The following is a 27583-nucleotide window of genomic DNA, read 5'->3' on the forward strand; positions in this document are numbered from 1 at the left end:
GGACAGCTCGTTCACCTCTATAGTCCATACAAAGGGTATAAATCCAGTGTCTCAGGGAGCCCTTTCTCTGATTTTCTACCTGTAAGAAAGTCAGAGTCTGCAAGCCTAGAACCCCTCATGTAGGATGTAGAATCCCTCTTGTAGGAACTTGTAGGATGGAGAGAAAGACAAGACCACCATGGACCGAACGACATTGGAACCAAATGCAAATCCCTCTTTATTTTAGGACATGTCAGTTTCTCACAGAAACAGGCAGCAGCAGTCCATTCACTCAAAAGAAAACATTAAAAATTCAGTTTTTCTGGTTACTCCTCAAAACACCTCCAAATAGATACATAAATTATTTATAAATATGCAAAAATTACTGCAGAAACAGCAACTGGTGTAGCAATCACAGTAGAACTGCCAGTCATAATAAAAAAGTAAATCCAAATTGTCACAGGGCTGGCTTCTTTGGTGGGAACCGATCTCAGAGCATTTCAGTTTCATGTTAAGAATAAAGAGAAATGATATCTCTACAAAGCCAAGGCTCTTATCCCTTCCACTGAGCTTGCTGTAAAGACAGGCTTTCACATCTCAGCCCCTGAGCAAAGTGCAACACAGCAAATCAGTGGCACAACAGAGTCCTGGCGGGGGGAGGCTGCTCCCTCTCCAGGCACAGTGCTGCCAGCCCATCTCAGAGGGAAAAGGAGAAGCTGTTGCAGAAGACAGCTGTCTCAGGAAAGGTTTGCCCTTCTCCAAGGCCAGTTGTAACTTTCTGCGTTTTATCTACTGCAAAAAGTTGCAGCATTTCTGCTCCCCTTCAAACTGGGGGTGTTGAGAAAAAAATTAATCCTTTTTCCCCATACTATACACTCTGAAATACCCTGGCCAAGCAATCCCTGAAGCTTTACCAGGCCTAGACCCATTCTGTGACTTAGGAAGGTGCACGGTGCTTTGTCAGTGGAGGTACTGCACAGACAGGAGACATTCCAGCTGCTACAGCTCAAGATAAGTTGGTGAGGGCTCTGGATTCTGGGTCAGAGAGCAGGGCAGCAAAACCAAGCACAGCAGCAGAGATGGGGTTACAGCACAAAGATAACTGTCAGCGTTTCACAGCTATCATACACGTCATACATTCTGTGTCTGGGAATACATGTGTATGTGCACTGTTGTCTATTCAATATTAATTCCTCTCGATTATTACACGTCTGTTCCCCACCTCGACACCTTGGCTCAAGGGCAAATCTGAGCGATTTCAGCGTCTGCTGCTCCTTGCCTTCAGCACGCAGAGTGGGAGCCTGCAGGTCAGTCACGGGCAGAGATGCTGCACCAGCTGCTGCAGCTGCTCCCGCTGCTGGTAGATGTAGAGCTGGGTGTCCCAGAGGGCGTTCACCAGCACGGCGTCGTTCACCTCGTCCAGCATCACCTCCGTGTGCAGCTGCGGGCTGAGCCTGCGGGCAGAGAGCGCGTCACCAGCCGGGCACAGACACGCAGGGGACGCGGCACGAGCCTGCCCAGCAGGACACTCGCACCGAGCGGCTCCCACCGTGCCTTGCAGGCCCGCGGTCTGTCAGCTCGCAGAGCAGAGACCTTCCCCCTCCTTCAGGGCCCGGGCACACTCAGGGCTGAGCCACAGTGAAGCAGCTGCGGCACACGAGGGACGAGTCTAAAACAGGCTGTGCAGGGCGGAACGGGACAGGATGCACATCCCAAAGGGCCGCGCAAGACAACGCCTCCCAAAGCTCCCTTAAGCAGCCCAGACCAGGCGTGCTGCGGAGGGCCAGGGCACGCTCCAGCCCGTCCCCGAGGCGTGCGCAGGGGCGGGCCTGGGCAGGCGTGCCTCTGCAGGGGATGCCATTTGGGATGACGCACGCCACAGCCAGGGCTGAAGCCAGAGGGATAAAAATAGGTGAGCACAAGAGAGCGGAAAGGAAGCTCCTACCGGAAATAGGGGACATCCGTCATCTCGCACCAGGCCCTGGCACGATCCACGGCCGGGCCATCTGCGTCAGTGCACTGCAGGAGAAACAGGCCCGCAGTTACAGCCCGCCTGCTCTTCCCCTGCCTTCCACAGGCTTCCCTGGCACCAAGTCCAACTGCACAAGCCCCAGAGGGAAAATAAAAACCAGGAGCAAGGGCATCCTGGATGGCACTGCTCACCACCAAGAGCTGGGTGGCTTTTCTTTTTCTTTATTCTTGGACAGTGCTCCTGATCCTTGGGACTCATGAATTGCACCCTACAGACCCTTCATATATCACAGCACAGAGTGGATTGCCTCAAAGAAACTCCCAGGATGATCTGAATGACAGCCTCCTTGGGATTTCGTCTGTATCCATTCTGTCCAAGCCCTGTACAGCAGAGCCTGTGATTACTTCAGGCCTACTGGGCTATCCTGGGACAACTTCCCTGGGAGTCCTGAGATAAAAGATAGGAGAAGCAAAAGGACTCTGGGCATTTTCTCACTTCAGGAAGCTAAAAAGGAGATAAAGCAACAGCATTAAAATCATAGTTAGAACTTCAGTTCTGATCTTTCTGGCTTTCACCCATTTAGAGTGCTTTCATGAACAACACGTAATGATCATCTTCCTGAAGCACACAAGTGCATATGCCAACTACACATTCCTAACCACAGCTCTCAACTATTGTTTTTAATTAATGACTCTCTCACTTCTCCAGTATTTACTAATTTCCTCAGAGGGAAAAACAAAGCTTTTCTAAAGAAAAATGAATTGCTGTTTTCTGAGGCACGATTAATTTTTTTCCCCCCCAGGCTGCTCAGATGATAAACAATGCTTCCTGGAAAGATACCGAGTTTCACACCTGCAAATGTTCCTAAGAGTCACTGACCACAATCCTGTCCTTAGCTCCTTTCAGCTGCAAGAACACCCCCTGGGGATGAGTGTCCCTTTGGGGCACTCAAAACCCCAAAGAATCAAGACAGGCCTTCAGGCCTGCAGTGCTCCTGCAATTCTCAAGTTATCCACTACATCCATGGTCAGAGCACTTCCAAGGAAATAGAATTTACTTCTAAAAGGGAGAAGCTGGAAACCGGAAACCTTTTCTCCCTCCCTGCAAGCAACCCCAGGAGTCTTTTGCCATCCCCTCCTCCCAGTACTCACACAATCCACCACCATCTTGCCAAGCTCCCTGGCCCCGAAGACGGTCTTGGCCAATTCCCAAGGGTTTGAGGGGCGGAAAACATCCACAGAGCTCACTGGGACCTGCGGAGGCTTCCCCGTTCCCAGGGAGACCACCAACCCCAATTTTCTCACTTCCTGCTTCCGACCCTGAGGACAAACAAAAGATCTGTTTGCAATGACCAACAATGAAAGTGAAGCATGTCTTTCACAGCAGCTTCCCGGGGAAGCTCTGAAAGCCAAGGCAAACGGCTCAGCAGCCTTTTCTTCCCCCATCCTCCCCCTAAGCATGGCCTGGCGACACAGCTGTAACCCACAGGACTTCAACAGTTGCACTGCTCTGTCCCTTTTTCCCTGACCACACCCAAACCCGTGGGACCACCCTGGAGATGAGTCCTAGGAGCAGAGGAGCACAAAGCAGTCCAAGTCATCAGTCATTTTGGCAACACATCTCCCCTTTCAGCTACAGGGAGCAATAGCTGCCACTCATTATTCAACTGTTTGAAGAACTTGCCACACTACAGAAGGCATTCACTCTTCAGCCTTGCAGACTACCTTACCCTCGTCTTCTCCATTTATTCTTGGGCAGAAAAAGGCCCTGAAGAGCCATGTCAAGGGCCACATACAATCATCAACTCAATCCTTCTGGTTCAAAGAAGCAAGGAGAGGCTGATGAGACTGTCTTCCCCATTTCACATCCTTGTTAGAAGAAGTATCTCACCTCCCAGCCACTATTCCCAGCACATATCCCACCCCGTACACTCCCTTTTAGGGTGCTGCACTGCCAATTTGTTTATCCACTAAGGTGCATCCACTCTCACACCCGCTTCTTCTTCAAGAGAGGCTCAGTGGGGCCAAAACCCTCCAGTTACCAGTCAAGGCTACGATTTCCCTCACCTTTTTGATCAGTGTCTTGTTGTACTCGTGGATCTCTGCCATGGCATCGAGGGTGGGGTTGTTGGCCAGCAGCCCTCCATCCAGGAAGCGGCCAATGGGCCGGAAATAAGTGGGAGCTGCACCGCTGCAGCGGGCAGCGCGCCACACCAGCTGCTCTGCAAGGCACAGAGAGCAAAAGGTCTCCTACAGCAACTCTGCTGCTGTGCACAAAAAGCTCCCCACCTCCACCAACACAAATCAGGATGGCTTGCAGTCCCAGGAAACCCTGCCCTACATGGTTGTGCCTCCTTCTACCAACAGCAGGGCTCCTGCTTGGATGCACAGGATGACTCTGCAGGGCTTTAAAAGATGTTCTCACCACTTCCTACATATCCTGGGTAAAAGTCACTCTCTATCCATTTTCTTGCTGCTATTTTGATAGTGAACCACTTATGTGTGCCAGACCAGGCTGCACGCTTCAGTTACGTGGCTTTTCCACGTTTTCTGTGGGAGCCCAGGGAAAGATGCTGACTGTAGGCAGGACTCCTCTAGCAGACCCCTTTCCTCATGAACCTCACTAGCCAGGCCCTGCTCCCAGTACAAGAGAAGCCAAGGGAGGAGGAGAGAGGAGAAATGGGAACCATCACTAGGGACCCAGCTACCAGCCAAGACCAGGGATGAGCCACTGCTGATTTTCAGGGAGAAAGAGCATGAAATCTGTCTCTGAGGGATGAAACCTCCCCAACCAGCCAGGTGGATTGTGTTTACCATCATTTACCTTCTGGCTGAGTGAGTGGCTGGAAAGATGCACTTGTCTTGTATTCAGTGGAGCGTTTTGTCTCTGGTACAGGGTAATTCCGGAAAAGGTGGAGCTCAGCTGGCTGTCGGTCACACAGTGTCCCCGTCACCATAACCCTGGAGAAGCAGACATGAGAGAGTAAGAGTAAAATGGAAAAAAAAAATCCTTACGGTTTCAACAGTCTGCACATCACACTCCTCCAGATCTGCTCTAAGGCTGAGCATCTCTGCTGACACAGGCCTAGAGCACGTGTGAGACAGCACCAACCGGCACAGCCCGAGGCAGGACTTACTTGGGTTTTCGGACATCTGTCATTTTGGTGTTTTCCCCAAATTCCTTCTTCAAGAACTCATCCAGGGGCTCCGACTCGTAGGGCCGAGAGCCCCGGAACACCATGTCCTTCATGCGGAAGTACAGGCAGCGCATGTAGTCCATGGACTTCCCTGAGATGGGCAGTAGTGTTGGCAGGAGCAGGAAGTGGAGGAAAGGCAGGCAGAACAAACAGCACATCAGAGCAAGGATTTCCCAGAACAAGTGGGAGATGGGAGTCATCACTCCCAATGCAATCCCCTTCCCAAGCTGTCTGTTATCTGCTTGGTTCTCAGCAGCATGATTTGGAAGGATTACAGAGGAAGAGCAAGCACGGAGCAGCTTCCTGTTACCAGAATGTATCAATCACTTTGCTCTAAGGCCTCTGTGGAGAGCACAGGAAATACAGAACATTGCACTCTGCCACCATGCACTCCCCAAAATCCAGGAAGCTGCTCAAAGCCAGCTGACGTGAGAAGCAAGCGCAAAGCCAGGTCGAGGCTTTCCTTCATTAAAGAACACCCCTTCAGAAAAGATCTGTCGGGACTCAGAGAGGCAGCTCCCACCACACATCTGCTCCCCCAGGGAGGAACACTCAGACCAGAGTGAGAAGGGATCCAGTATGTCCTCACCATGTACAATAGCCAAGGCCAAGATCCCTCCAGTGCTGGTCCCCGCAATCCAGTCAAAAATCTCACGAATGGGACGGCCTGCGGCCTTTTCAATAGCCAGGAGAAGCTGGATGAGCACAAGGCCACGGATACCCCCTCCATCCAAGCACAGGAGCCGGTCCTGACTGCAGAGAGACAGACACAGATGACTGGGAGCTGTGGGACAGACTATGAATCACAGAACACTCTGTGGGAACATGGCCCTGGGGACAGGAAGCTATGCCAGCCAGTAGATTGCTGCAGACAGTGTAACTGGTGAATAAATAAATCCAGCAGTGCTTTCTCAGGTGCAAATAAGACACATCCAATAAGCCTTGTCAAAGCTAGTGCAATATCCTTTGCTCTTGCATAGCTACCTCTAACCTTTACACTAGAAAGAGTCACCAGCCAAAAACACACCCAAGTCCCTTACTACACAGTAATGGGTATTGTGTCATAAATAAAAAAAGCAGACAGAGAATAATCCTGCCAGCAGCACTTCAGTGCCAACTGCTCCTCCACTCCATACAAGGCAAGCTGCAGGCACTGCCAAGACAGTGCAGAGGAGCTGAGTGAACATCAGGACAGTGTGTAGAGATGGGGAAATCACAAAGCCAAAACAGTGTTGGTGCCCAGTAGCACAGGGGAGGGACAAAGCAGGGTTTCACCTCCTGAGCTCAGGCTCCACTGCAGCTCCAGGCAGGGGTCATTTATGGAAACAAGAGATTTCACAAAAGATACTGGAAAAACTGCAATGCTGATGGACATGAAATAATGTCAGCTCTGAGGATGCCATTCCCATGGGTGTGGGAGGGGAGAATTCACACACAGATTTCACCTTCAAATTGCACAGGAGCCTGGACAGAAGCTGTTCCTCACTTACTTTCTTCTAGCCTCACTGGGCATGTCCACAACATCTGGTGCCTTCAACAACTGTCCGAGCGTTGTGGAAATATAGAGAAGGTCCTTGTACCCTAGAGGGCCATGAACATGCAAATGGGAAAAAATAAATTAGAGATCACCAATGTGGTAACTGATTTCCACCATAAACAAAGAGAGAATATCCAACTCCCTTCCCCATCGAATAAAGGTCCCTGCAGGAGACACAAGCCATCTTACCCACAGCCAACAGGTACCCCCCAGATTTAACTCCACACCAAAGGACAGCAACACCACCCTTTAGAGCAGGCAGCTGTAGATGCACTGGAAAAGACAGGGTTTGGAGAAGCAGATGATGTGCACAGTGGATGAGAGAAGGCAGAGCCCAGCAGCGTGCCCACTATGCAGGTTACTGCAAGCTGTTAAGATAAAACCTAAATCTACTCCTCAAAGTAACCTAGGCAGGAGAGCCGTGGGGACAGGGTGACTTGTCATTACCCCTCAGCTGACGTTCACCCAGGCCAGCCTGGGTGCAGGGCACCAATCCAAGCTAGGTGAGAAGCCAGCCTGTGAAACCAAAAGAAGAAAGAACGGGGGAGAGAAGTTACGTACTCCTGCCAGCACCCAGGCCAGAAGGTGGCTGTGGACGACAATAAATTGTGGTGAGGAGTTTCTTCAAGGGCAGAGTCCACGATAAAAAAGGGTTTTGCTCTGTCACTGCATCAGAGCTGGAACTGGGTATGGGTTGCTTTCACTGGGCTGTGGTGAGAAGAAAGTCCTGGTGTCAACAGCCACTGAGATTTGCAGTGACACAGACACATTCCAGGATTGTCCTCTGGCCCCACAGGAGAGCCTTTGCAAAGAAAACCTCCAGCCTGAGATGGGAAGTGGTCCACAAGCAGATGTTAGCCACTTGCATGCTCTTCTCATGACCCTCCAAGTCAACTCCTCTGCTGCCTAGTCTACAACCCCTCTTGTTGCCTCCTCCTGAGCTCTGGAGCTCCCTGAAGTCAGAAAGTCCACCGCATAGAATAGACCTATGTGCTTATTCTGGGCAGCACAGACCACAAAATTCAATACAATCATATGCCCCACACCACACTTTTCCTATGCATAACAAACCCCATGATCAGGTTGTTTATCCTCAGGCTTCTCTCTTTCCCTCTCCCAGCTGCTGGCCTCCAGGAATAAGTGACACTTCTAAATCCCCTTGTGCCCAGCACAGCGCTGGGAGGTCCTCAAGGCAGACCAGCAAGCACCTTCCCTTCCCTGACCCAGTGGACAAAGTACTTGCAGGCTAAGTGCCCCCTCTTCCAGACATGTGAGGGAATCAGCCTTTCTTTTTACAGAGCTACATCGTGTCAGGTGTATAAAACAAATGTTTTGAGTACAAGAGTTCAGAATACACACAGAGGAAAAGCAGAGAAAAGAGATAGGATCCTGCAACAGGTGAATGAGGACAGTCACCACAGAGTCACCAGGCAGTGAGAGCTTTGACAGTTCCCAGAGCACAGCCCATCTGAAGAAGAGGTCTGAGACAGCACTGTGAAGCAAGAAGGGAGAAGAGCGAGGCAGGGCCAGGGAAGGCTTTACCTAAGCTGTTGAGGTTGCTCCGTGAGGAAGGTTGGCCTTCCAGGAAGGAGGCAGCAGATGGTGCCAGGCTTGGGGAGTCAGGGTTGGGTGGTGGGTGGCAGCGCTCGGTCCCTACAGTTTGCAGCAGGTCTAAGAGCACTTTCCGGTTCGCACCTTAGGTGACGGAGGGGGAGTTACAGATCAGAAACAGAATCAGTGCATGTGCACACCACGGGGGAACGTGCTCTGCCAAATTCACTGCAGGCCTGACCCTCACAAAGCCTCTGGGATGACCTGGGGAAGGGCAAAACACGTCCCAGGTATCTCTCCCCAAACGCAAGGCAGCAGGACTCGTGCACAGCAGGAGTATCCACTGCTGTACAGCTTCAAGGGTGTGTGCCACACACTTCTTTGGCCCTGAAAACCTGTCCATGTCTGCCTGTGCCCGGGCAGTTCAGCAGTGCTACGCCATCCCGTTGTGAGCCTGCAGTGCCTGACATGGTGGCCTGAAAGTGGGGAGTGCATGCCAGCTTTTCCTCTTACATCTCTGTGCCACAGAAGAGAAATTCATCAAGGGCTATTAATACAAAGCCTGTGCTGCTAGCAAAGTAGGTGCTTACTATGTGAGCAACTAGAAGCTGGGAAAGCATGTTGGAGAAGCATCACCCACACATGGCGTGTTTTCACCTCTCCCCAAGACACTGTTTTGGCCACCAAGGGGAGACAGGATGCTGGGCTCACCCTGTAAGGCTGCTGACATGCTCCCTCACCTTTGCTGCTCCTGGCTGCCAACAATCCTGGTGTCTCCCCAAAATCATTGGGGATCTCAACATCTCCTCCGAAGACGATGATTGCTTTGATCATATCCAGGTGGTCATGCTAGGGAGTAAGAGAAAGCTCGGTCAAGAGCCGCTAGATGATTTCTCATCCCTTCCCTTCCCTTTTCATTAGCCAAAGCACCCACAAGGGAACACCACACGAAACAGCCAGAATTTCAAAGGACTCTGTCGCTGTCTCAACCCTTCCAGGAAATCCCCTCTCCTTCCCAGCAGCCTCTGCAGGAGCTCACCTTCATGGCCAGGTGCAGCGGTGTGTTGCCGTCGCGCCCGCGGGCGTTGGTGTGGGCGCCGTGCGTCAGCAGCACCATGGCGCAGTCCAGGCGGCCCCTCTGCACCGCGATGTGCAGAGCCATGTCGGCCGTGCGGCTGCTCGCGTTCACCTCGGAGCCGTACTCCAGCAGCAGCCGCGTCATCTGCGCCAGCGCGGCCCCACGGCAAGGAGAGATAGAGCAAGGAGAGATAGGAGAGCGAGGACAACCGGCTGGGCACTCAAACCATCTCACGGCAAACAAAGCGGCGGAACAGGAGGCAGCCTCAGCCTGGATACAGTTGGCTGGCAGATGCCAGCTAATTGTTCCAAGCACTGGGGTTTCTCTGTCTTTTACTACAGAACTAGTTGGTGGCTGCATAATCTGGCTGGAGCTTCTGGATCCTTTGGGACTGATACACAACTATAATGAATGGCTGAGATCAATGGAAGAAAAATCAGTTCCTACTCAGGCCAGGATCCTTGCAGACTGAAAGGAAAAATTTTGCCTTCTGAGCTTCATTTTGTAAGCCAAGCAAATTCAAGTCTGCTCTGAAACGCCACAGGACATTTGTGAGAGGAACGGGATATTGCAGGAGGGAAAGAGCCTCCTATAGCAACGCCCTCTGCCTGCAACAAGCATCATTCAGGTGCTCCAGCGTGGCATATCACCATCCTGCCCAGCACTGGCAGGAGATGGATTTTCCTCCACACACCACCACTCTGTGCCTACCTCACACTTCCCCTGCAGTTTCTAAGGCTCTAAGGATCTGTTTGCTCCCAGGAAACTGGCAGGTAATTGAGAAGAGAGCTCCCTCCAGGGGCAACTATGCTTCAGGGACAGTGCTGCAATTTCTTCAACAAAAGGGAAAACGGACAAGCTGGCAGCTTCACAGACATGGATGAAATACTAGGGATGAGCCCACCAGTTTATTTCACTGCAAGGCTCCACTGCCCTATTCTCTGTGGCAAACAGCATCAACTGGCACAATGCAAAAAGAATCAAACGCTGGGCTGCTGGCTGGGCTCTGACACTCCCAGGGCTCTGCACATGCACTCGGACAAGTTAGCCACAGAAGGAATTAACTGGGTGCTGGGTAGCAGCACAGGCTCTCCCCATGGATTGGATATTTACCTCTGCCTTCTTTGCCCAGTGCAGTGGAGTGGCATCATAGCGCGGGTCCTTGGAGCAAACCTGGCTGGCGTCTGCCTCGAGAATGGCCTGGGCACACCTGGGAAACACAGTGAGATGACAGGATGGGTGGCTGCTGTCTTGACTCAAGACCTCCACTCACATCACCACCTGCATTCTGCCCAGAGGAAAACCAGGAAACCCTGCAGCAGCATCTCTGCAACAGCTGTGAGCTCCTCAGCTGCACTTTTGTTTTGCTCTTCACAGAAAGTGTGGGCACAACAGGAAGCGTACAAGCCAAGTGGTGTTGGGAGCAGGAGAATCTCTCCAATTACAAGTTGTGGAGCAACATCTGGGTGCTTCTCTAATTGAGGAATATGGCATTTCTGGAAACTCTCCAAACCCGAGAAGCAAAATTCTTCTGCTCTCTTTCCATGGAAACAAGGGGATAGAACTGTAATAAACACTTGCTGAAATTAAGAATCTGTGTACTTCCCTATGAGTGAAAAACCACACCTGTTGTGAAGAGACCAATACCTGGTGCCTAGAAAACAGGGTAGGTAGACTTAGGAAATTTGGTTATCTTTTCCACCACTATCAAAAAAGCCCCGTACAAGAGATGGAGCCCCAGTGCAACCTCAGCGACCCACACCCATTCTGGGCTTGTGAATGTGTGTCTAATGCTGGGAAGTACTTTTCAAAATGCTTAAAAATCAGCTACCAGCAGCTAGTGCTGCTTTGAAAGACCTGTTTGGAAAGCTTGGACTCTCTTTGAATATTAAGTATTAAAAAGCATATACAAATGGAATTTAATTTCTCTGAAGAAAATAAGGAATAAATATTGTGCTTCTTTTGATTCCATTCCAGAGTGTGTTATTAAGAGTCGAGAGTATCTCTGGCCTACAGGAGACAGGAAAAACTAAGCTTTGAAGTGAAAGCTTATTAGGATCAGAGCACTCAGAGGTACAGCAATTAAGCATCAGCCAATCATCTTCCTACAGCTCCTTCTGAGAAAAAGCATTTCACAAACACGTATTTTTTAATCTTTCTCCTGATGTCTGACACTGAATAAAGTATTAATTCCAGAACAAAAAGGTTTTATTCTGAAAGCATTTCTTTCTTTCCCACACCAGCACTTCCCTGGTTTTTTTTACCAATGACTACACACGAGACCTGTCCTACTGAGCACAGCCCCGGCCAACGCTGAGCAAGTTCACAAGTCCCCAGGCTGCGGGGGACACTACCTACCCCTTCTGGGAGAACTTCAGTGCCGTGTGGATGGGGTAGCCCAGCGTGCCCACGACGCTGCAGCTGGCACGGCACTTCAGCAGGGAGCGAACCATGTCCTCCTTGCCCAGCTGGCACGCAAGGTGCAGAGCTGTCAGCCCTTCATGGCTCAGGTGGTCCAAGCCAGTAGTTGGGGCTCTGCCCAGGAGCTGGAAGGAGAAGACAGTAAATAAATAAATAGACAGACAAACATGGAAGAGCACCATCTCTTCTTGAGCTCTGAGGACAAACTCTGGAGCGCTGGAGCCCTCACAATGCTACAGCTGGTCCTCTCCATCCCTGCTCCCTGTAAATTGTACATCTGTTACGTGCTGACTGGTTTGTTGTAGAAAAGTATCCCACTGTCACACTGAGGAAACCCTGCAAGCCCTGGTGCACACGTGAGAAGTGAGAATACCATTTCTTTGATTTAGCAAGTCATCAATAGAGAAAACAAGCAACATGAGACAGATCAAACAAGCCAAGTTGATGCCACCAGAGAAATAAAGAAGAGAATATCTTTTTAATACAAGGTTCTTACTGCCCACTCCACAGCATGGCAAGCCCTGATCCTCATCCTATCTCATCATGCATTAGGAAACTCCAACATGGACTGGTAGGCAGACAGAGAGCTGTCACAACAGGTATTGGGCAAACACGGGGCTTGCAGCCGTGGGGAAGAGTCAGTCTCAGGCTCACACCAAGTCTTGGGGAGCTGAGTGACCTCAGGAACCGTGTGTAAGGCCACCCACGCCTTACAAACCCCGCCACTCTGCCCAGCACTTCTCAGCAATCAAGAACACCTACAACTTCAGACTGTCTCTGCCTTGAGGCTCCGATCACTGTCCCCCATGCAAGGCCACTCAGTTCAATCAGCGGGTCCTGCAGCTCAGGAGAGCCCAGGGCAGCTCCAAACTGTCCTTCAGTCTGCGGGCAGCACACGATCCCCCATGGCAGTATCGGCACACGCTTCCCTACAGGAGGACTCTGCCCAAAAACAAACACCCTGCTCACAGGAGAGAGGAAACAGCCACAGGCCTGAGGAACAGCAGGATGAAGGCCTGATGCAAATAGCAGTGAAGGATTACTTTCTGAGGAAACTTGCTTAACATCCTTGTTTGAGTGCTGGGTGGAATCTGCACTCTGAATATGGGAAACAGCACCGCTAAAGGGGCTACAAGAGGCTGAAACCAGGCTCAAGCAATAACTCAACAGACGGAAATTACTTTCTCTTCCCCTGTCCGCAGCTGTTTCCCCCTCTCTACCACAGCACAGAGAAGACCTGTTCTAGCCCCACTTTCTCTAGACCAGAAGCCACTCCCACCTCAATGATCTGGGGGTTGTTTCCTCGCACAGCGTAGTGGAAAGCAGTCTCCCCGTTGCTGTCGGTGATGTCCACGCGCGCGTGGCACTCCAGCAGCTCCAGCAGGCACTCCATGTCCCCCTTGCGGCACGCCAGGTGCAGCGGGGTGCAGCCATCCTCGCTGGCCGTGCTGTTCACACAGCTGCAAGACAGGACTCAGCGTCACACCCAGGAATGGCCACGGGCATGGGGAGGGCATGCAGCTGCTCCAGGAGTGACACAGAGGTACCCTCCACATCTGTCCCACCTGGTGCGAACCATGAGGCTCGGGAAAGCCCAGCCTCTTGCCAGGGAAGAAGCACAGGGAAGGGACATCAAGCAGCCCTGTCCTGGACTCTCTCCCTGACAGGCTGCTCCTTTTCCTGCCCTCCACATGGGATCAGCTCCCTCTGCCCAAAGGAAGGCAGGAGACAGGTTACAGTCAGCAGCCTGGCGATGGTGCTGCTATTTGCCCTCCAGTCCCCTAACTCCTCACCAGTCTGCCCTATCCTCAGTAAACTTTTGCTGGTTTTGGCTCGGGCACAGTTAACTTTCTTCACAGTGGCTGGTGTGGGCTGTGTTTTGGATTTGTGCTGGACACAAAGCTGACGACACAGAGATGTTTTTGTTATTGCTAAGCAGGGTTTACACAGAACCAAGGTCTTTTCTGCTTTTTATTCTGATCCACTGGTAAGGAAACTGAAGGTGCAGGGGGGGCTGGGAGGAAACACAGCTGGGACTGGTGACCCCACCTGGCCAAAGGGATTTTCCAGACCATATGACACCATGCTTAGTATATAAAGTGTGGGAAGAAGGAGGAAGGTGGGGGACATTTTGAGTGATGGTGTTTGTCTTTTGAAGTCACCACGATGTGTGATGGGGCCCTGGAGGTGGCTGAACACCTGCTTGCCCATGGGAAGCAGTGATTTAATTCCTTGTTTTACTTTGCTTGTGTACATGGCTTTTGCTTTCCCTTTCTTTATCTCAGCCCAGGTTTTGTATCTTTTACCCCTTCAATTCTCTCCCCACTCCTTCTGATGGGGGAATGAGGAATGGCTGCACGGGGCTTGGCTGCTGGCTGGGGTTAAATCACAGCAACACTTCCCCCTTAAAAAACAAGTCCTTGTGGCCAAAACTTCTTTCCAGACAGTCCTACCGTACCTCCACTCTCAGTGCTTACAGAGTGAGCAAAAACCTCCAAAATCTGCTCCATAAGAGTTGCAATAGCCTAATCAGTGTCTCTATCAGGGCACCTCAATCCTTCACTAAAACACCAGGGCTGCAGGCTCTGCAGCAGCAGGCTGAAACCCACCAAGCAGCTTCCACACCAAAGCAGTGATACTCCAATACAGCCCAGCCTGCCCTCCCAAGCTCCTTGAGAGCACAGACCCCCTGGAGACAGCCTGCTCCTTGCCTCAAGATGTGGTTGTGCCGGAAGCTCTCCCGGCGGCCGAACTCCACGGCCAGGTGTGCCGGGGACCAGCCGGGGTAGCTGCGGATGCAGTCGCTGAGCTGCTGCAGCTCCTCCAGGGACAAGGGCTGGCACGAGCTCTCGTAGAAAGGGCGCAGCTGCCGGGCATATTGCTCAAAGTACACCAGGGCGTCTGCTTCGTTGTCCAGCTGGAAGAGCCTGGAGAAAAGGCAAGCACAGGGTTCATCCTGCTCAAAGGGATAACCCAAATCCCGTGTATCTGAGGGAAACAGCTCTTTTCCAAACGGCAGCGCTGGGAGTTTTCCTTTTCTTCTTCATCTAGTGTCATCCTTGTTCCAAGGGAGGCAGGGAGACTACTTCACTGCGAGAGAGCATCCCCCTTCCTGAACAATGTCAGGTTTTGCTCAGAAGCATCCTCTGGATGCTGAACCACCAAAAGGAACGGGCAGAAACGCATGTGGACCTAGGGATGCCCTGTATCACCTGAACTGCCCGCAGTGGCGATGTTCGGATCTCGTCCTGATTCCACGAGCAGTTTTGCGGCAGCTCCTCCACCAGCACACGCACGGGCCTTCCACCCCTCCCAGCCCACCTGCTTCAGCACAGCACCCCACACGCACGGCCTCGAAGCAGCCCCGCCATCAGCAGTTTGGGGTCTCTGGTCTCCCACTTCAGCAGGGACGGCTACAGGTCTGTCACTCACCGGAACGCCACCTGCGGGCTCTGCGGATTCACCAGCAAGCAGTCCCAGGAGCGAGAGAGGCCGTTCTTGTAGAGGGCCACCCGGCCCTCCTCCCGCAGGCAGCTGTGCCCGGCGTACTCGGCGGCCGGCACCTCCCTCACGCGGTACGGGTTCGCGAATATCTGCGAGACGCTGCTGAACGTGTCCAGCAGCCGCCCAAAAAACTGCATCTTCCCAGAGCCTCAGGGGCGTCTCCCGAGGGAAAGGCGGCCGCTGGCTCCGCCGGCCCCTGCCCTTCCACGCACGGCACGACCCGGAGCGCCGCGGGGTGACACGGGGGCCGGGAATGGGACGGGCGGGATCCGGGGATGGCGCCGGGCAAAGCACCACGGGCCCCCAGCGCCCCCTGCGCGCGGCCCGCCAACCCCGGCGCCGCCCCCGGCACGGGCCAATCAGCGGCGCCGCTTCCGGGGCGGGGCCACGGGGCGGGATTAAAGCCGCACCCGTCGCCTGCCGGGGGAGGAGGGCGGAAGGCGCCATCTTTGCGAGGGGCGGGGCGGCGGGTGGGGCCGCCCTTCTTAAAGCGGTAGCGACCCATTTCGGTGGGGCGTTCTGCTCCCGCGGCAGGGCCGGTCACCGGTGGTGCGCCACCCCTGAACCCGAGTTCCAGCCAGCGCTGTTGGAGCGCGGCCGCGTTCACAGCGCGGTGTGCGGTGTGCGCCGGCAGCGCTCGGGGCGGGCTGGCACCGCGGGACGCTTTAAAGGCAGCGGGCGCTTTAAGGGCAGCGGCCACCCCGCGCGGCAGCGGCGGCGAGGGGGCGTGGCGAGGGTGACGTCACCGCATGACTGTGTTTTTATGAATGAAAAGAATCCGCGGGTGAGTAATCGCGGGGAGCGAGCTTGGAGGCGCCGCCCGACGCCCCGAGCCGGCAGCGGCCCCGCGGGAGCAGCGCAGCCGCCAGGTGAGCGCCGGCCAGCGGCCCCTCCGCTCCCGCCTCGGCCTCGGCCCCGCGGGGCGGCCGGGAGAAGGGGGCGGCGGGGTCCGGCACCGGCTGGAGGCCTCCTGCCGCCGCCGAAGGCGGGGATCGGGACCGGGACTGGGACTAGGACTAGGGTTGGGGGGAACGGGACGAGGGGGGCGGCCGGCCAGCCGCGCTCGGGGCCGTCGGTTCTTCCTTTCCAATTCCCGGCCACCGCCCTGGAGGGATCCGCCGCCGCTCCTTCGGCTCCGGCGGCGGATCCCCGGCCCGGATTGCATCAGCTTCCAGCCGGCCCGGCTCCACCTTTCCCGCCGCCCCCCTCCAGCCCCTCATTCCTCTCGGGGCGCTCTCGGCCCCGTCCCGGCACCCCTCGTCCCTCCGAGGGCTCTCCTAACGAGACCGGCGTTCCCCGAGGTGCGGAGAGGCTGCCGGGCTGCAGTCCGGCGTCCCGGACCCCTCCTCACCCTCCGAAGCCCGGCACGGGGAGGGACCGGCCGTGGCGAGGGGCAGGCACCGCTTCCGTGACTTTCACCCCTGCGCTGCTGAATCACGGGGCGGCCACTTCACCCGCCTGCGCTTCGTGACCGCGACCCTTCGCCCGCCCCCGCAGCCCGGGGACCCCCGAGCCCTGCGCCGGGACCCGCGGTGCTCTCGCCGGGCGGTGGGGCGGCACCTCCCCGCGGGTCCCGGCTCGGTGACTCCGCCACGGTGTCACTCGCTGGGGCTGCTGCTTTTACTTTCCCTCCAGCCCCGGGCGGATCTCGCCTGTGTTTCCTCCCCGCGGCGAAGGCTTGGCTTCCCAGCCGGCGGCTGGGGCATTTTGGGTCCCCTGGGCAGAGCAGCATCCCAACCCTCTCGTGATGGGATGAAGGAGGGTGGGAGGTCCATCCTTGCCCCATTATTATTATTATTGCTTGCAGTCATCATTGCTATTAATATTATTACTGTGTACTTTTCAAAAGGAGTGGGATGAGTCATGCGGCCCGGGGTGGGGGGGATGTGGGCAGCGGGCAGGGGACCAGCAGGGCCGGTGTCCTCTCTGCTGAGGTGGGGAACACGGGGCTGGCAGTAACCAACTTTTCTCCTGGCTGCTCAGCAGGGCCGGAGTGAGGAAAGGATGGCTGCAGACGGGCTCTCCAGCAAGGCTTTGAAGGTGAGCACCAGTGGGAACAGGGGTTTGGGAGTCAGCGGGCTGGTTTTGGGGGTCTCAGGCAAGCACCCCTCTCTCCAACAGGTGAAGCGGGAGCTGGGGGAGAACACTCCGCTGCTGTCGGATGAGGAGCTGATGGGGCTGTCAGTGCGGGAACTCAACCACCACCTGCGGGGCCTCTCCAAGGAGGAGGTGGCGAGGCTGAAGCAGCGTCGCCGGACGCTGAAGAACCGCGGTTATGCTGCCAGCTGCCGAGTGAAGCGCGTCTGCCAGAAGGAAGAGCTGCAGAAGCAGAAGATGGAGCTGGAGTGGGAGGTGGACAAGCTGGCCCGGGAGAACGCTGCCATGCGCCTGGAGCTCGACACCCTCCGTGGCAAGTACGAGGCCCTGCAGGGCTTCGCCCGCACCGTGGCCACTCACGGGCCCCCCGCCAAGGTGGCTACGGCCAGCGTCATCACCATCGTCAAGTCCGGCACCAACCAGGCCGCCTACTCCTAGTGCTGGCCTCCGTCCCCCGGCTGGACACAGTCCGCCCCGGGGTGCCTTCCCCGTGAATTGCCTCCCAGCCCTTCCCCAACCTCCTCCCTGTCAGGACCTGTGCCCAAAATCCTCTTTCTCCCATTCCTTGACCTCCAGCTCCCCCAGGTAGGGAGGGCTGCTGCTATGTGGGTGCTTGGATGGAGAACAGGACCTCACTGGTGGCCCCCATAGCCCCCTCCCCTCTTGGGTGTGCAGACAGGAGAGAGCGAACCCACACAGTGGGGAAGGATCCCACAGCTCCAAGCTGGTAGGAAAATGCCAGGTGCCTCTTTTTTGTGAGAGGGCATGGGAGAGCTATATGTGGGCCAGGCAGTCCCAGGAGCATGTGCCAGAGAGGGAAAAAAGGAGAGAGGGGTTTTGCAGTGTAGGGGAAGAAGGCATGCGAGAAGGGTATCGGCATTGGGCAGACAACCAGGACCACAGCGGGGAGGAGGTGGCAGCATGTCTGAAATCCCTGGGGATGCAGATGGCAAGGGAAGGTGAGCAGGTCAGAGGGGGAGATAAAGTGGCTGCGTGTTAGTGCCTGGTAAGGGTGAATGGAATGGGAAAGCACTGTGGCAGCTTGTGGTGCTGGGGAACCCCAGAGGTGGCAGTGATTGGGCAGGGGGGAGCTGGGAGATGTGAGTGGGTCAGCCCAGGCTGTTGTCCACTAAGGGGAGAAGCAGTGGTTCTGTTTGATCTTTCTCTGTCGTGCACATCCTTCACGCCTCTTCCTGCTGACGGGACACTCAGCCTGGCCGGGTGTCTGAAGTGCAGCAGCACCGGCAGGAAGGAAGCAGAGGCAGCTGGAGCAGAGATAAACACTGTTTTGCTCAGAACAGGCCAACTTGTATGGCCCCACCAAGCCCTCCCTGGTGCCCCACCACCTACAAAGCCCATGGAAAGGTGCTCCCAGCCCTCAGAGTCAGAGATGTGGAGGCGGAGAGAGGGGTGGAGGTGCAGGAGGTGGGAAGTAGGGGCGGAGAGCATCCCTGTTCCTTGGAGCTGCCTGGCAGGCAGATAGGCTCCTCCCTTTGGTTTTCCTCCAGCTTGGACACCGGTGTGGGACAACCGGCTCTTGAGCAGGCTGAAAGGCTGGAGAAGAGCTGGGTTGGCTAAATGCAGGCAGCACAGGGGAGGGAGCAGGAGGCAGGTCCATCTCGGGATCTGCTGTTGGAGATGATTCCCCCGCCCCTTCGTTCTGCCCCTGCCCGGGTATCGCCACGCCAGCCGCCCTCGGCTGCAGCCTCCATTCTTCCCTGTAGAGGTGCCTGCCACTCCTGGATGGGGCACTGTGGTTGGCATCCCCCACCCCGACTCCTCTTGGGTTTATTTATTGCACGAACATAAGTTATTTTCACGTCCTCTTTGCCATTCCGCCTCTCGGCACAGCCAGGATGTTGGTACAGAGACGTACTTTATATTTTATATATGCAAATCACATTTTATCTTATACTTATATAGAGCAAAAAAAAAAACTTATTTATTTTCTGACTTACAGTATGTGTCCTACCTGACTCCTCTGTATTTTGTAGACTTTACAAATAAAGCAAGTTTTGTTTTGTTTTTTTTTTTCCACAGCGGGAATGTGTTTGGTCATTCTTGAACTTGGGACAGAGCGATGTCTGAGACCAGGTTTTCTATCTCCCTCTGGCTTTGCTGCAGGACATGCTCAAGAATGTGCCCAAAAAAGATGGGATGGGGGATAGCTCATGGCTTTTTAGGACAAAACCAGATTTATAGTCTCTGAGAGAAAAGGGCTAAAAAAGCACGCGTGATGCTGAATACCACCCCACAAAGCACTCGCTTTCAGGAGCAGTGCAGCTGTGCTGAATCAGCTTTTCCTGGGAAAGGTAATGCTTTCCACTTCAAAAATTCCCTCCAGGCTGTCCTTGGACCATGTGCAGGAGAGGCAGGTGCAGGGCATCTGTGCCCAAAAGCTTCCCTGTTGAGTGACCTTATCACCTTACCTGGGAACAGCAAGGAAAAAAGCAGTGAGCTGCCCACTCACGGGCAGGAGATGGGGAAGAAGTGAGGAAGGCACCTTATCGGGAGATGAAGCCAGACCTCCTCCCTGTGTGGAAAAGCCACCCTTCCTCAGAACTGAGCTGGAAGTGGTGAGCATGTTCCAAATTCCCAGGTGGGCCAGGTCCCCAGCAGGCTGCAACACTCAGGATGGTTTGGGGGTTTGACATTCCCATTCCCTCTGCCACTGCAAATGGCCCCAGCCCCAAACAGTGCTCATGGAAGGAAATCCCAAAGCCATTGTTTGCTGGGGCCTCCTCCCTCCCATCAGCGTTTCAGTGAGCACCTAAGGAAGGCTTCATCTCTACTCCAGGTTTTTGACTCATGGGTTTTACTCCTGCCTTGGGCCAGCAGTGGTGTCTCAGCCCAGGGTGCTGCAGTGATGCTTCTCTATCTGCTCCTACACCTGGAGCTTCCCTTCTGAGAAGAGGACAAGAGATCCTGACCCACCAAGCCTCAGTCCACGCAAGGAGGAAAAACTCAGAGAAGTCACCCAGACAGCACCACACAGAGGCAGCTTAAGTACAATCTATATTATCTCTATATTTTTTATTTGTCATCATATTTGCTCATTTCTGCGGAGTATAACGTCACAAAGACCAAAATAGAGAGCGGCTTGTCGCTGAGCTCACATCAGTTAAACACAATAGGTACAAAACTAGGTGACTCTGTCTTATTTATCATACTTTTTTTTTCAGTCATTTATATACAAAGAACTACTCTATATGGAAAAATAATAAACAAATCCCATGGGTATGTTACATAGTAAACAAAAAAGGAAGGAGAGCGGAAGCAGGTGAGGGAGAGCAGCTCCAAGGGTCTGCTCTTGGAACCAGCACATTTCCTGGGTCCTGGGCTACCTTGAGCAGACCAACAAGACCATGGATGCCTTGGCCTTCTTGGTCTCAAGCTCTGGATCTCATATTTGTTCCTCCAACACAAAGTGGCTTCAGAGCCAGTGCTTGCTCTGGCACTTGCCGGACACAAGGAAGAGCAGGAAGCTCAGTGATGGATGATTTTGTGTGGTGTTAAAAAACATATATATTTATAAAATTATAAAGTAGGGCAGCTGGGTACTAGCTCACCAGGCTCCTCTGAAGGCAGCTGGTGCAAAAGAATTATACTTGAAACCATTACACACAGGATGCTTTAAGAAAATCCAGATCCTCTGCACAGTGCATATATATATATACACACACACACACACATATACATATATATATCTATATATATATATGTATGCAGGAGACATTTCAAAATAAGTTCTAAGACATGCTTCTCTAAGCCTGGACCACCTTCATGCTCAGTGGGGCAATCACACAGATTCCAGCCACCCAAATGCAACAAAGATTGGGGGCAGTCACCAAGTGATACTGGGACATCATCAAGGCCTGCAAATGCAAAGAAAGGGGAGTATGGGATCATGTCTCATGTCCCACTTTCCTAAGTGAGAGAGAGTAACATCGGTATCTCACATTAAAGGAATATTAATCAAAGCCATAGAAAACAGAAGCAAAGTCTGTTCAGCCTTCAGCCCTGCTTTCCAGGCAGCTTATGCATGAGGAAATTTTACACCAAGCCCACACAAAGCCTGGCAGAATGTGTTTGCATGTCTAATTAAGCAGTCACAAACTTAGGAAAATTAATAACCAACAGCACGGCTTTGCAGGATGTGTGTGAATGGGGAAATCCAGCAGCAGAGAAGCTGCTGGATCCACTGACTCTCCCTCCAGCTCCCTGAACAGTACTGCTGCTCTCACCTGCTTCACTATCTCCCAGAAACATCAGTACAGGAGGAGGCACTATCCTTAAGCTTTTCCCTATCTAATGCTCACAGCAGGGTGTAAACCTGCCTCTCTTCAAGCCTTTGCTGAATAAATGAGGTGCTCTTCACTCACTGTTGCTTCTGAGACACTCAATGAAGAAGCAAAATGGATCAAGAAACAAATGGACAAGTAAACTCCAGGCAGGAAACCAGACTCCAGTTCTCCTAGCAGGACAGCAAGGAGCAATCCAGAATCACACAGGTCTGCTCTCGGCAGGGGAGGCGTAAAGCAGGAGAGGAGCGGAGAAACTACAGCTGAACAGCAGCAGCTTGCTCCAGTCTCAATTTTGCTTCCTGCTTGCAGGTAGGAGCATCTGAGCTGCAGCACTTGAGTGTGCTGCCTACTTTTCTCCTAGATAATTTTAAGCAAGCAAGAGGCATTTCCTGGTCCCTGGATAGATCTACAGAGGGATCACTTTTGTTTTGGCTCCACTAAGTACTCATGGGTTCATCCAAAACCCAACAGAAGCAAGGGGAAGCTTCTCCCACTTTCATGGATGCTGGTTCCACCCTTGATAGCACTGCAGGTGCACCAGAGCCTGTGAAATGTGCAGCAGCAGCAGCAATTGCTGCCTGAGAAAATAAAAGAAACAAATTTGACCAGCCAGGTCATGTCAGGTTTCAAGTCTGCTCCAGTCTGCCCCAGAACAGCTAGAGAGATAAAAAACAAAGGAGTGTGCAACATTCCTTCCTGAATATTCCAGCCCAAGGGTAAAACTCCTGTAGCTCAGGGGAAGTCAGTGATTATGAGCATGGGGAGAGCTGCCTGTGAGAGACCAGGACCTGCTCTGGCACCTACCTCTAACAGGGGCAGATGTGAGGCTGGGGGATAGGAAACAAGAAGAAAAACTGATTTTGTGTTTACATATCTTCCCTTCCCAAAGAGGGGTGAAGGGGCCAGAGCTCTACAAACTTCCACCACCTATCATAGCCAGTCCTCAGTCTTGTTAGCAGGAGAAAGATGCTCCAGGGAGGCTTCCTGCCACAGGAACGCCAGGGAGATGGGAAGCTTGGATACCTGGTGATTAAAAAACTCCACCCTTGTGAAAATATAATTCCATCCCCACTGAGCTTCAACAAGCTTTTGTAGCAACTTGAGATGCAGGGAGCCAAGGAACACGCAGAAAGCTCTGTCCTTTTCCCCTTCGCTCCCTCAATGACTCCAGGACTCACAACCAGGTGCTCAGGAGGATAGGGACAGATGTTCCTTACTTAGCACTCAGGGCAATGGCTATTTAGAAAGACCAGTCTCTGGTGTGGTCCTCAGGAACGCTTATGGCTACATCCCCATCCTATTTCCCAAGGATCACAGAGATGTTAGTACCAGGGAGCTGGAGAGAAAGAAAACTGTGCCTAAATCAACCATTCAGGAAAAGAAATAGAAAGCAGTCAGGTTGTCCTGTTAGAAAAAAACCAAAACCATTTTTGGCTACAACTCTAGGCTCCAGTCAGTCACACTCCACACCAAGCTGGGCAGGTGTGGGAAGCCAGAGCCCCAAACCCTGGAGCTTTCCTTGAATCAATTCAGTTTGATTGCTGCCATAAGGAATGGGCTCGAGCATGGAGGCCTGGCCATTCTGCCACCTCTGCATTGCTCATTGTGTCCGTACCCACAAAAGCTAATGGGAAGTGCTCACTTCTGCAATCTTTACTCTCTAGGAAGTGATATGACTTGTGTGTTTCTGCATTAATAAATTATTAAAAAAAAAAAAAAAGAAGGAACATGACAGCCTGTGCTGGCAGTTTCCCCTCCTAGAATTCATCATCAGAGCTCAGCAAGAGGGTCTTCTCGTTGTCACGGGCACCGGAGCAGCTGTGGGAGCGCGAGATCACGTGGCTGCCGTTGCGCCAGGGGGGCCCGTGCTCCAGTGTCGACTGTTGGGTGTACTGCTGGTAGGCTGGAGAGAAGTTGTGGATCGCATCTTGGACAATGTCATGGGGATTCATGGTCTCCTTGAGGCTGCTGGAGATGCTCTTCATGGGAGCACAGCGACCTGTTTGGATAAGACAGGAAGGGACAAGTAAAGAACACTGCTGCCTTCCCCACAGCCCTTAATAGGAAGGTAAGGAGAACAGGGAACATGCAGTCCTAGATCCTGCACAAGGTGGGTTACAGACTTCCTTAAGCAGCTGCTGAGGAAATGTCACACACACAAATAGTGCTCAGCTTTATCAGTGGTGCTTCTAAATCCAGACACTGTGAGCCAAGTGAATCCACCACAGCACCAAATGGGGGACATACCGTGAGAATGGATACACCCACAGAGACATCCTCCACTGCACACTATTGGTGCTGGCCTAGGTGTGCAATGAATACAAGTCAGGTGGGAGGTGCTCCTCTAAACACTTTCAGAAGACAAAAACTAAGTAAATTCTAAAATATAGGAGAAATGGCATTTGCCATTCCACTCACTGGAAATTAAGACTGCGAGGTGGTATCAAAATGCCCACGGGAAAGAGATCATACAAGTAAAAAGCAGCACAAAGTAAGGAAAGGAGGGAAACAGGCAGTACTAGAGGCAGAACAACCCCATGTGTCATGATGGTACCATGAAGAAAGCAGCAGATGGACAATGTACCACCCAAGTGCTAAGCACAGAGGGAAGTGGTGTCTCCTAGGAGCTGCCATGTCTCATGGCCTCTAGGTTCCATTTCCAGTGTGGGCTTCTGGGGATGAGCTTCTGCTCAGTTCTGGGGATGAGCTCCCTAGAGTATCAAAGTATGCTGATCATCTGCGGCAATCATAAAAGTGAAGGGAGGCTGGGGTGAGAGCAGCTCCCTTGAGAGCCACGCAACTCTTTGGAGAGAGATTCCCAGAGCTCTGACACAAATGCTCTAAAGCTATGCGTTAATGCCCACGCAGCTGTTTCACTACTTGTAATCCAGACAACCCTAAAGCAGCTGTGTGAGGCAGTGGAGTCAAGGAAAGGGGAACAAGGGGCAGGGCAGGTTGTAGGCAGGCTGGGAATCAGGAGAGAACAGCATCCCAGCTAAAAACCAACTGAGACAAACACACAAAGCATGCTGTACCTACCGTATGGCCCATATGATGGAACAGCTGCATCAGGGACCAGTGGCCAAAGCAAGGGAGAGATAAAAGGAAGAGGAGAGAAAGACAGAGACAGAGAAAGAGGAAATAACAAGAACTGAACAAGGCCCACCACAGAAACATTCCCCACTGTACTGACCTGTAGTTTACCCTTTCATCACCCATAGATCTCATCTCCCCCCGCTGCAACCACTGTTCTTCCAAAACCTCTGGGGCTGGCTGAGATGGAGGGGTCACCTACATTGACATTGCCCAAGGGTTGCTGTGTTCCAGCACCTCGGCACAGATCTCCCCCAGAAGGAAGGAATCCCTTTATTTGGAAAACACTGCATAGACTAGGCACAAAACCCCCTTTTCCCAGAGATAACATCCATCTTCCTCTTCCCCAAAATAAGAATCTTTCTTATAGCAGCCCAGCCCTCACAAAGTCATTACAGGAAGATCCTCCTCCTCCGTGACAAACATATTGCCAAAGCACAGCCTCATCTTCCCAAGCCAGATTCAAAACAGAGCCTGTTTTAGACCCTGTCCCGCCTGCCTTCAGTCTGTTGCACGATCTGGAGCAATGGAGTTCCCCTTTGGGGAGACAGGAAGAAGGACAAACCCATTCTACCGAAACAATGCAACATCTTACAGGCCTCAGGTCTGCAACAAGTTGTCGTGGGTGGCATACTGGGGAACAGAAAAGGGAACAGTGCAATTCAGGCAAGGTTTCTGCCCTGGAGAGCTGTTGCACAATAAATCTGTTCAGACACCACACAGGAGGGGATGTGGCGTTTTCCAAGATATCAGGTTGGGAGTCATATCAATGTGCTGGCTGCCTGAGGGACCAGTCTCCACCCAGTCTCACTACCAAAGAGAAAAGCCATATGCACTGGCATGCTTCCTACCTTGGGCATCAATTCTCTTGTCCACATACACCTTGTATGTGAAGGCGTGGCGCAGGGCGATGGCTGCAAAGAACATCTCCACACAAATGATGAAGTCTTGATAGCCAGCAGCCACTGTGCCTTCACCCACAGACACATTAGCAGAGTGGATTTTGGGGATGGCACCACACTTTTCCAAGATGGCCAACAGCATCCCTAAACAAAGTAATAAGCTCATGTAAATGTGCAGAAAACATGGTCTCACAGTAACTGCAAAGAATGGGAATAGCTGTTTGTGCTCTATGTCCTAGACACAAGCCCACTCACCACAGGAGCTACAGAGTGGGCTACAAACACACACCTATGGTCACTTGTACAAAAGAGAAAGGAAGAATAAAATGAGACAAATACATTTAGGCAAAGAATGTTCAAACACTGACCCTCTTCTATCCTCAACTGACACAAAAACTGTGGAACTAACTGCTGTAGGACTTGATTAAGTCTAAAAGGGTAAGAGGAGTCAGATATTTCTGTAAGCAATCCTGTGATCTCAGTGTTGTCCCAAAATAGGTTCTTTCACACAGTGTGCAAGAGGTCAATTCACACAAAGAGTCAAGGTATTTGGCTTATTTACAGTTCTGGATAGGAAGGGGTGCTGGCTGGCAAATCCACAATGCCAGCATGATGACTATCAAAGCTTTTTGCATTTATACATTTTACCAAATAAAGCCACTAATGTTCCTTGGCTAAAAATTACCTAATTCTCTTTTTAATTAGTATTCTGTCTTCTATTGGTTAACGACCCTCTCCCTGCTCATGCTAATTAGTCTGCATGCTCAGTCTCTCTCTCCTTTTGACTCGGTGGTTTCTCGTGTCAGTGGCCATGATCTCCCCTGCCAGAATTACCTTTTCCTCCCTTGCAGCTGATCCAGCACGCTTGCTGAGCTGTCTTTATTCGTTTCTTCCTTACCTTGGGGGCTCTGCCAAATGTCTTTGTGGCTTGTAAATTCTGCATCCTTTGTGTCCACTGTCTGTGGTACATCCACCTTCCCAAGCTTTGTTAAATTCCCCTGAGGTCACTGAAAAACATTGATCCCTAAACCCTAACAAGGCAGTTCCACTGTCAAATAATTTGTTTTTCCAACACCTGAACATCACTCGGAGCTTGTTTGCTAGCTCCTGTTTCACAGAATAAACCTCTTTTCTTGTTGATCAGAGTTGAAAGCATACAAAGATCAAACACCAAAAAACATCCTTTCTTAAGAAAATTTTGACATATTCCACATTTTGCACATCAGCACTTGCACTAGCTAGAACAAAAACTGAAGTAACAGAACTTTTCATTTAAGCATATTAGTGTCTTTGACACGTCACTGTAAGAAAGAGGTTTCTCCCTATCCACAGCTCAGTGGCTGAAGAATTTCAGAGAAGACAAAGTGTGTGACCAGATGCCTGAAGATGATAAACCAGACAGCTTATTAGTTTGTCTGTAAACAGGGAGGATGGGCTATACTCCAACAGCCTGAATTCCACCTAAGTTCCTACTCAATTAGTCTTTGAAGTGCAACTCAGTAAACCTAAGTAGGGCATTGAACAGGGAAATGCTTAGAGCCAATTAGTCAGAAGCACTAAGCTTAGGTGGAATTTCAACTTTCTGACTGTGCCTCTGCTTCATGTGTATGAATTCTGAGCGTTCTCTTCCCAGCAGAGTTCTGTGGCAGTACACACTGCATCCAGCCAGCTTGCTCCTTCCCATACACCAGACATACCATTAAAATTTTATTTATAGAGCACTAAAAAAAGCACTCAAACTTTTTAGATGTGTCACTTTAATCAATAAAATGGCAGCATGCAGATAAAATGTTGGCAGCTTGTGCTTTATGATTGTTTCAGGAATGCAGAGAACTCTTCACCCTATCAGCTGATTTTGCCAAATACATGTTCTTGTGCACACACACAGGGATAATGATTCAGGAGCATACAAACAAAAATTAAACCGAGCAAAACAGCTTTCCCAGAGA

At 52.2% G+C, this 27583-nt stretch overlaps 3 protein-coding genes across 7 annotated transcripts in view; 1 reads left to right on the forward strand and 2 right to left on the reverse strand.

Moving 5' to 3' along the window:
* Nucleotides 1–193: 193 nt before the first annotated feature.
* PLA2G6 (phospholipase A2 group VI) lies at nt 194–15556 on the reverse strand. 2 transcript variants are annotated; one of them, XM_041481531.1, is made up of 16 exons: nt 15167–15556; nt 14446–14661; nt 13014–13194; nt 11672–11859; nt 10427–10523; nt 9275–9457; nt 8976–9084; nt 8227–8379; nt 6638–6728; nt 5737–5900; nt 5088–5238; nt 4775–4911; nt 4018–4172; nt 3103–3270; nt 1925–1998; nt 194–1433 (listed from the first exon to the last, which is right to left on the reverse strand). In XM_041481531.1, exons 1-16 carry the CDS (start codon nt 15373–15375, stop codon nt 1292–1294), a joined length of 2418 nt encoding a protein of 805 aa, XP_041337465.1. In that variant the 5' UTR covers nt 15376–15556; the 3' UTR covers nt 194–1291. The 2 variants fall into 2 exon arrangements, with proteins under 2 accessions (XP_041337465.1, XP_041337466.1); XM_041481532.1 differs by lacking the exon at nt 8227–8379 and having other exon boundaries at nt 15167–15555.
* Nucleotides 15557–15715: 159 nt separating this feature from the next.
* On the forward strand, nt 15716–19374 carry MAFF (MAF bZIP transcription factor F). 2 transcript variants are annotated; one of them, XM_041481643.1, is made up of 3 exons: nt 15716–16107; nt 17222–17278; nt 17360–19374. In XM_041481643.1, the coding sequence occupies exons 2-3, from the start codon at nt 17243–17245 to the stop codon at nt 17771–17773; spliced, it is 450 nt and encodes a 149-aa protein (XP_041337577.1). In that variant the 5' UTR covers nt 15716–16107; nt 17222–17242; the 3' UTR covers nt 17774–19374. The 2 variants fall into 2 exon arrangements, with proteins under 2 accessions (XP_041337577.1, XP_041337578.1); XM_041481644.1 differs by having other exon boundaries at nt 17225–17278.
* A 968-nt stretch (nt 19375–20342) lies between these two features.
* Nucleotides 20343–27583, reverse strand: part of TMEM184B (transmembrane protein 184B) — a 30544-nt gene continuing 23303 nt past the window's right edge. For 2 of the 3 annotated variants that reach the window (XM_041481370.1, XM_041481368.1), the window contains 3 exons: nt 25584–25778; nt 24679–24702; nt 20343–23638 (listed from right to left, as the gene is read on the reverse strand). In XM_041481370.1, the coding sequence (XP_041337304.1) occupies nt 23397–23638; nt 24679–24702; nt 25584–25778 (461 nt within the window). In that variant the 3' untranslated portion in view covers nt 20343–23396. The remainder of the gene's footprint in view (nt 23639–24678; nt 24703–25583; nt 25779–27583) is intronic. The other variant, XM_041481369.1, reaches the window with a different exon arrangement.

The sequence above is a fragment of the Pyrgilauda ruficollis genome, unplaced genomic scaffold (genome assembly GCF_017590135.1).
Source record: "Pyrgilauda ruficollis isolate IOZ18807 unplaced genomic scaffold, ASM1759013v1 scaffold56, whole genome shotgun sequence".
Taxonomy (NCBI): Eukaryota; Metazoa; Chordata; class Aves; order Passeriformes; family Passeridae; genus Pyrgilauda; species Pyrgilauda ruficollis.